At 37.7% G+C, this 9,194-nt stretch overlaps 2 protein-coding genes and 1 pseudogene across 2 annotated transcripts; 1 reads left to right on the top strand and 2 right to left on the bottom strand.

The window, feature by feature from the left end:
• Positions 1 to 264: 264 nt before the first annotated feature.
• Positions 265 to 1,499, bottom strand: LOC119191994 (annotated as a pseudogene).
• Positions 1,500 to 2,304: 805 nt separating this feature from the next.
• On the top strand, positions 2,305 to 4,711 carry LOC119188333 (serine protease inhibitor 77Ba-like). Its single transcript, XM_037445850.1, has 2 exons — positions 2,305 to 3,346; positions 3,695 to 4,711. Exons 1-2 carry the CDS (start codon positions 2,322 to 2,324, stop codon positions 3,969 to 3,971), a joined length of 1,302 nt encoding a protein of 433 aa, XP_037301747.1. The 5' UTR covers positions 2,305 to 2,321; the 3' UTR covers positions 3,972 to 4,711.
• A 3,102-nt stretch (positions 4,712 to 7,813) lies between these two features.
• LOC119191993 (serine protease inhibitor 77Ba-like) lies at positions 7,814 to 8,782 on the bottom strand. Its single transcript, XM_037445849.1, has one exon. The coding sequence runs from the start codon at positions 8,780 to 8,782 to the stop codon at positions 7,814 to 7,816; it is 969 nt and encodes a 322-aa protein (XP_037301746.1).
• Between the last annotated feature and the right edge of the window lie 412 nt (positions 8,783 to 9,194).

Genomic DNA, 9,194 nt, shown 5'->3' with positions numbered 1-9,194 from the left:
TTACATTAATATTGTATACACCAGAATAACTCATGAGGCTACAATTTATAATGATTTTGTGTAATTTGATCATAATATAACGATACATATCAAGTCAAAAAAAATTATCCCGGAAAACTCATTCGACACGGGCGAAGCCGCGAGCAAAACTAGTGTTAAATAATTTCCACTGGTAATAAACTACCCCAAGGATATTAGAATCCCTTAAGGAAAAATATGGGTAGAGAGAAGAGAGAGAGTTAAATGAGATTCTAGAAATCAAACATACAAATGATTTATAACTAGGAATAGAAACGTATCTACCTTGTCGCATCCGGCTCGTACCAAATCGATTTCACTCCAACCGCCTGCAGCATAGACTTGGCTTTGAAGTCCGACTGTACTATGAGCCTCGGAATAGCAATGTTAATGGGTAGTAAGTTCAATGTCAGCTCGTTCAAGACCTTCAAGATCACAGAACTTTGGAATAATGACATCCAACTCTTTGATCGGAATGGAGTTCACACCCATGGCAATAAGCATGGTGTAGCGGCCAGCTCACTCCACTGGCAGTTCTAGCACTTTGGCGTCCACTAACGGCAGCTGCGCAAGCCTCACTTGCTTGGTCATTGTCATCAACTCCACTGGCCCAACAATTTGTCCATTTTCGTCATAGAAATTTGTGAACGTTGTCGCTGGGGAAAAGCCGGTTGTCCATAATCCCACGAAATTCAATTCGTCTAATAGAAAGAGTTGCCCTCAATATCGGGGGTGCGGAAGAAAGGCGGGCGGTCTCTTTCTTCTGATGAGTCGGGTGCAGTTTATCAAAGTCGAAATCAGAAGACCGGTTTCATGAACACTTCTCTCCCAATCTGGGATCACATAAGAATGCTGATCGATTATTAACAAACGCTTCCTGTGAACTGCACGCCTGGGTCGGTATTTCTAGCGACAATGCCGTCCTGTAGAACGCCTCTCGGACACGACTCACTGGGCAGCCCGAGCACTTCGTACAGTTCATCTTTACCTGTCCGTCAGCGCCTTCAGCGACCGCCGCTAAAGCCATCCACATAGAATACGGTGAAATCACGAAATGCTGTTCATAGTCCACAACTATCTCTAGTATTCTATTCGTAAAATCCGTAATTGCGTTTGCGAATAAATTTGAATAATCAATGCTGCAGGGGTCATCAGGTTGGTCATTGTTTATAAGACCTAGAGCTCCAGATGTTAATGAGTTAAGTATACTCTGGGCTGATGTATCCCTGGCTATAAATAGCGGTGCAATGAACACAAATATCGATACCAATTTCATTGTAGCAGTCACGTCATTAATTTGATTGGATCAATGTGTTCTATATATAGGGTCATTAGACCACCTGCGTTTGGTAAGAAAACAAATTACAATAAGTGATATAATGTATTTTTGTGATGGATATTTAATTGCCTTCTATCTTACAATCGCATTATTGTAATATTGGAGTGAATTTAGTTTATCTCGTAAGTTTGTGTCGTCATTAGCAAGCCGCATGTCTTCGCGTCTTGTTTCTTTATAGATGGTATTGTAAATAGTTTTTGTTTCGGTTATTGCTTCCTATTATGTTAATAATATGACGTTATTTAGGAAAAATGCATTCTGATATCTATACACGATGTAATAAAAACTTGGATTTATCTTGTATTTACATAAAATTACATTTGAGAAATATCGAGAAAGCGCGATAGATAACAGAACATAAAAAAATAAAATTATTGTCTGCTCAATCATTTGTTCGCGTATCACGACAAAACAATCATCAAAATCTAATAACTGAAATATTTACATGCTGATGACGTTGTCTGAATAGCTAGTAAGGCTATGAAAGAGTTTAGACAAAAAATTTAACCGCCTTTAAAACTACTTACAACCAAATAATAATTTAATATAACAAAATATAATATAATAAAATATAACAGGTAATTTACTGGTTACCAATTTTGGAGTTGGTGAATAATCAAAATGAAACATTTTATTTATAAATTTGTTCATATACTTAACTAGCTTACCTATCATTTTAATTAATCACCGACTAAAACAGTAATTTTTAAGCTAATTTATAATGTGTCTCATATATTATTTAATCGAGACCAAAACATTACTTTACCTTCCTATATAAATAACCCGGTAATGTTAAACTACGTCCGTGATGTTAAAATTGTGAAAGGAACTCTAAATTAAAAAAGGAATTAAAAAATATTTACTTTCAAGGAAAACACGAAACAGCTTACAATGGGCTCAACTTTGCTATATAAATCAAATTATTATCAGTGATCATCATTCTACGTACAGTCGGGTGTACGACATGAAGGCGGTTGTGATATCATTCTTTTTGCTGGCCCTCTATGGCGCCGTCAGAGAATCTGAGGCCAGTGATGCCTGGAATGGACTCCTCAATCCTCGAGTATACTTTACCTTTCCCGTCTTCAAATACAGTGACCAGTGCGCTTACAATGGACGCGATGTTACCTTGGACTACCGTCGAGCGATCTACGACTTCGCCACGATTTTTTTTAAGCCAGTCGCGGCGTCCAGCCACCTGCATACCGTCAACTCTCCTTTCTCTATATGGTTAATGCTTGCCGCAATGGCTGAAGGTACTGAAGGACCAGCGCAACAAGAACTGTTCAAAGTATTGAATCTGCCCGACGATAAGTGTCAACGTCAACAGTTCTACGAGCTCGCCTCGAAAACCGAAATCAACGGCCCTGATGCGACTTTGTTAAGGACACAAATTTTCGCCTACGACGAAACCCTTAAACTAAACGAATATTGGAAGAATTATATTTACACCAACTGCCTCATGAACACTTTACCTGTCCCGATGAAACGCGACCCCCTGGCTGCCGAAGCAGTCATGAGGAATCTCATCTCTACTCGTATCCCCATCACAGACTTCAAGGGTAACTCTGCTCTTTTGGACTCATTGGATTACCAGGCACTGTGGACTACTGCTTTCTCTGACATTGTCGAAAAAGCGCCGTTCTACAATGACATTGGCCAACAAATCGGAACCATCGACTTGATGAAGACGAAGAAGCGCGTGCGTATGATGTACCTGCCTTACCTCAAGATGAAGGTACTGGAGTTGCCGGTCGGCTACAACGGCCGTTACCGTATGATGTTAGGATTAGCTATGGGATCTACAAAGGAATCTCTTGAAGCTATGAAGAACACTATCGTGTTTGAAGTTCTCGACGGTCTCCAGACTAGCCGAATACCTATCGACATTGCTATTCCTCGCTTCACAATGACCTCAGAATACGACGCCCGACCCTTTTTGGAAGGTTTGGGAGTGCGCAGCATGTGGACTGACTCAAACGCCACCAGGTAAATAAATGTATTGGATTTACTTTTGTTTGCACTAAAGTAATACACCATAAATGTTCAAGAGATTCTAAACAACCTAAACATTTATTGATTTACATATGTCGATGTGGACTAGAAGATGTTAGGTTCAAATTTCAAATTGGGTATTAATTTGTAAGGGTACCTCCTTTGCCCCAGATTGATCCCACTGGAGGGTGTTGACATCAAACAACTCCGGCGACGGGCCGTAGAAACTAAATTAGATTTCAGAGCCACGCTTAGAAAGTGTATTGAGACGATTTTTAATATTGAGGTTGGGTTAGGACTAGTTGTAGAGAATGTATTAATCAGTTAACAATGTCCTAACAGGAACATATCCGACCCGGCCGCCAATCCCAGCTCGATGGTCCAGCGAGTGACGATCACGTTTGACCGTGCTGGCGTGCACCCCAATACTGAGGAGTTGCCCAGCTTCCTATCTGGCACCAACTCCTGCGACTCCGAGACCGGCCTGGACCCCATCCTGGGCCGCGAATTCATTGCCAACAAACCCTTCTTCTTCGCATTATTGGACACCGACACGTACATGGTCATGATGGCCTCTGTGTTCAGTCGTCCTACCACCAACTTTGTCTTCAAGAAGTAATGTGATTACTATATAAATATGAATAAAGATAAGTTTCACTGATTTCTGACAAATGCATTCTATCAGATAAAACAACTATATACATTAATGTTTATTCTTTTGCCAACTGGCACTAGGTCATTGTGTTGGAATAAGACCTAAAGCCCTTCAGAAGTAGAGGAGGCTGGTGCCCAGTAATGGGGTAGTATATATGTATATGTATACAAGGATGGTGTTATTATTCTCTTATTGTGTGAAATTAAAGTCTGAATTTATTAGCTCACCTATAACACAAACTTTAATAACAGTGTATCTGAAAGTTAATGTTTATCAGGGTTCCAGAAACAGCATTTAGCATTAATTTTTTTTTTAGCTTTAACAGGCAAGTTCCTTAAAAATGTACCGAGATTGTCCTCTGTGTTCCGTGTTGATAATTTATTTCTACTGTGTATTTCCGTACAAGGTTAGCGGTTACATGTACAAAATCAATGGATTTATATATTTTTGTTAATACACAACAATTAATACGTTTTAATTTGACACTTGTTTTATTTTAACATTACCATATCTTATTATATTTTCTGTTTTCGTTTAAAACACTTTTGAAAGCATGGTTTATGTTTTAAGGTTGCACAATGTTGTACTGTTTGTAATAATTTGTAGAATTGTTATAAGGCATCTTGTCTGACGTAATACTCTTCAGGTCTTACACTCTAACAAAGATTGTCCAGTCTCTCTTGGGATCCAAAGGAACTCAGGGATATTTCTATTCTGTATACTTCTTAAGTTGATGAAACTATCCTGTCAAGAAACGGGGTAATATTTACTTATTTTTCGGCTACGATTTTTTTTTATTATTTAACAAAATGCATAACACAGAACGTAATCATTATAAAGAATACTTAAGCATTAAATTACATTAAGACTAAATTGTATTCCTTAAACCTATGCCCTGATTGAAATTATACTACGGAAGCGACTCTACGTTGCTCCCTTATTTTCCTAAAATAAGGATCTTTGTGCTTCTGTGCATTATACGGCATAAATGTGGCGTATGTGTTAATCCAGGAATTTGTTTAATCGTGTACCAAATCCATTAGACTATGTGTGTACTAAATAGTGTGTTTACTAAATATCTTCATGAATTTTTACATATAGTGGAATAGAATTTTGATCCTGCATATTTCTACTCCAATATAGAATTCTATGCAGCTTCCCACGCTGCGCTCTGAATTGCAGGAAAAAGTTAAATTCTAGTCAGCCGAAGTTACGGATTTCAATTACGCTAACACATGCGGGTGACATCCACGGGAATATTAATGGCATTCATTCAACGTTAGAATTTTATGCTGGTCCTTTCATGGATTTTACATTTTAGAAACTTACTTAAATTAAAATGATAAAAACTTTAACATCAGGCTATTACATAATAACAGCGATCAAAACATGGTCATGTGCGAGTTGGGCTCGCTCATAGAGGGTTCGATACAAATTGTAGGTAAGGTATCTAAGTACAAAAGTGGCTTTATAGTCAAACTTGTCACACTTAATTTTGCCGTTCGATCTCTAGACATGGTTATTGCACCAACTGCAAATATGTTTGTAATAGTAAATACAATGATGTCGTAAATCTATATTATACTAGTTGACCGGACAGACGTTGTCCCGTCTTAATTATGAATTTGCAGCCGCATTCTGTCAATCGCTGACAGTTATTTCAAACAATTGACAGTTATATAAAATTTATATTTTCGTTTCGTTTCGATAATAACAAACACAACAAAAAAAATTGTGAAATCTGTCCAGCCGTTCACGCGTGATGGCGTGACCAAGGGAAATAGGGATTCATTTTTATATATATTTATAGATTAATACGCGAATATATAATAACGATAAATAATTATTTGTATCTTTTAATGTCTACTAAAAATAAGGGGTTTTTTCTAGCAACATTTAAGATTCGTAAAATATATCTTTCATACATCATATTTTATTTCATAACATCACAAAATATTATAATTTTCTATAATTACCTACAAATAAAAAGCATAGCCATTAAATGGTAAAGTTTTATTTTGTGCCCTTGCATCGTAGGACCCAATTTACTGACACAAGCACTGGGAATAATAAATCAGATTTGTATTAGATTTATTCATAAATAACGTCTTTTAGAGCAAGTGAATAAAAATCAATCTGTTATACATACATTTAATGATCTAATGGGTACGTAGGAGTAGCGAATGCTGCACTAAACAGACATACGTAGGTCTCAGCGTCAAATAAACCGTACATAAATGGCCTGTTGGCGATCATTTCATGTCCAAGTTTTGGATCGAGGCCAGTGGAGTATTCGGTGAATTCTATGAATTCTGGGTTGTAGGAGTCGATGCCGTGGCTGTCTAGAGTGATCTCGGCGCGCTGTACGAACCCGCTGGGCATGACCGCTGGCTGGGAAATGTTCCTGAAGATATAACAGCATAACATCAAACCATAGCGAATATATATAACCATACAAACACATCATGGAGCATATGATCGCAGCATAGAATGATACAAATGTATCATAAAGGTAAAATACTTGAGCACTATCTCGTTCCCCTTCACAAGATGCCTAAGGTGAAATTAAAAAAGATAAAATAAGTTTAAACTAAATAAAGGATGTGTATCTTAATGTCGTTCATAATACATTTAAGCCATGTTCGTTTTACTTTAGTGCATATTGCAGTCATTACTAAGGTTTTCGAGAAAAGGAATTTGGAAAAAATAATTCCTGTAATATACAGAATTATTATGTAAATATTAACATTCAAGATATCTGCAGAGCACATTTATAAAAGGCGGGTGTATTATGCAAAATATTATTGATTACGAGACATAAAAAATGTAAATAAAACCAAAGATTATGCCCTTCAAACAAAAATACTTGGCAACAATCTCGTGCTGGACTTAATTATTTTTTGTTCTGTCGGTATTGTGTAGCTTTATGCGACTTCATAATACGAAAATAAAGTTAACTCTCACGTCAACTTTATGTTCCTACTTCATGATAAAGATTTTTTGTTTATTAATGAATTATAGCAGCCGCTTACGTCATATACTACTAATATTATAAATGCGAAAGTTTGTGAGGATGAATGTTTGGATGTATGTTTGTTCATCTTTCACGAAAAAACTACTGAAGTGATTTGGATGAAAGTTGAGAGTAATATTAGTTATATATAATGATTTTGTGTAATTTAGTCATAATATAACGATACATATAAAGTAAGTCGGATAAAAATGTATCCTGGAAAACTCCATCACGCGGGCGCAGCCATGAGCAAAAGCTAGTCCTTCAGTTGATGCCATGATACCGGCCTTTTTGAAACCGGATATACACAGGTGGATCCCGGAACACGACACAAGTACGTGGCTGAATATGACGGGTTTTATATCTTGTGTACGGTGGTTGCTACCCGGGCTGATATAAATATTACCAGCAAACTGCTAAAATGTCTATATATTAAATACTTATTGCATAACTATAATGTCGTCCTCATTGTTAAACGGAGGCACTTCATTTATACTACAAAGTCATAGGGACGTTAGAATTGTATAACCAATAATTATTACTGTTTGAAAAAATGTACAACCAGTGCGAATACTTGTGGTTGACATGAAAAATAGTAATCAATACAATCGATGTCTACCCTTTCGAACTAGAGTTCAATCACCTTCCCATAATGATGGCATATTATGTTTCCTCAAGGGTTTAAAAAGTTGATTGATATAATGGTATACATATATTGTTTAATACATATAATGTGAAGAACCTAAAAAATAACAGATACATTAACTTTAAATTAGTAATATACAAAATTAAATTACCTTGTTGCTGAGGCTTCAGTCCACAAGCTCTTCAGTCCCACCTGTACCAGAACCGCTCGCACGTCAGACTCGGTGGTGGTGACAAACCGCGGTATCGCCACGTCTATCGGCACCTCACTCTCTTTCAAACCGGCTACCATTTCAAACATCACCGTTGCTGTAACTTTTTCAATTGATTTTCTCATATTATGCCCCTCCACCGGTATTCCGAACAGCATCCGATACCGGCCATCCACCCCGACAGGTATCTCCACAACTCTGGCATTAATTTGTTCCACGAACACCATGCGCACGCGTCTCTTGATTCTCATCAAGTCAACCGACCCGATCTGATTGCCTTCATGGTCGTAGAATGGTGACCGTATGATGTCCGCTTCGGGAAACGCCTCTGACCACAGCCCATTGTAATCTATTTCGTCTGCCAACAAGGAGTTTCCTTGCAAATTCAGTGGTGCTAGTTGAGAAGATATTATGTGTCGTATCAAATAAGCCACATCCTTCGGGGCGCGTTTTATCGGCACTGGTATGGTATGCAAATTAAATTGAGTACTAGCTAAGTTCACCCACTCCGTGTTCATGTTTAAACCTTCATCGATAAAGAAGAGATGCTTCCTTTGCATAGTAACGTCGAGGCCGAATGTCTCGCGGCTGGACGCGAGTTGGTAGTAAGTTTGTCGCGTGCACTCGTCTTCTGGTAGGCCGAGGAGTTGGAGGAGTTCCTGTCGCGCGACCCCATCCATGCTTTCCGCGATTGCTGCCAGCGATTGCCACAGGGGAGGCGCAGAGATGACAAAATGCCCGTGGGTATGCTCAGCTAATTTCTTGTACAGTTTCATATTAAAGTCATAGAGAGCTTCCCGGAATCCCTCGATGTTATCGTCGCCGACTCCACATATCACTACGGAATCAACGTCCTCTTGTACTGTTGCACTGAGCAGTGCAAACAACAAAACCAATCCATTCATAACTACTCCACAAAGAACTGCCAAAGTATAACACCAAATTTCATTTATATACCATCTATGTTATCACCTTTCTCACGTATATTGAAAATAAAATCATAAATAAACGCAAAAACAACGTATTACAGATGCACCTTATGTTATTTTTTTACCAATAACATGTTAGAAGGTCAGAGCTAGGACATTGACCGCCCAAACCGCAGATGTACGCATAATTAAATGTAGTGCTTTTATACAAATCGAATATATTTGAATCTAATATAATAGTTTTATAATTTATTTCGACACCATATTTTCACTGTAAGTTTACATCTATAAGTATGTAAATTGTATACCTTTACCTACATCAGTCGGTTAAAAGTCAATAATATATTTTTCGATGAATGTTAGTAACTTTATCCTTTTATATTGCTTC

Source organism: Manduca sexta, unplaced genomic scaffold (genome assembly GCF_014839805.1).
Source record: "Manduca sexta isolate Smith_Timp_Sample1 unplaced genomic scaffold, JHU_Msex_v1.0 HiC_scaffold_2205, whole genome shotgun sequence".
NCBI classification, from domain to species: domain Eukaryota; kingdom Metazoa; phylum Arthropoda; class Insecta; order Lepidoptera; family Sphingidae; genus Manduca; species Manduca sexta.
The sequence above is the reverse complement of the archived record's forward strand: the minus strand, read 5'-3'. Positions and strand labels throughout refer to the sequence as shown.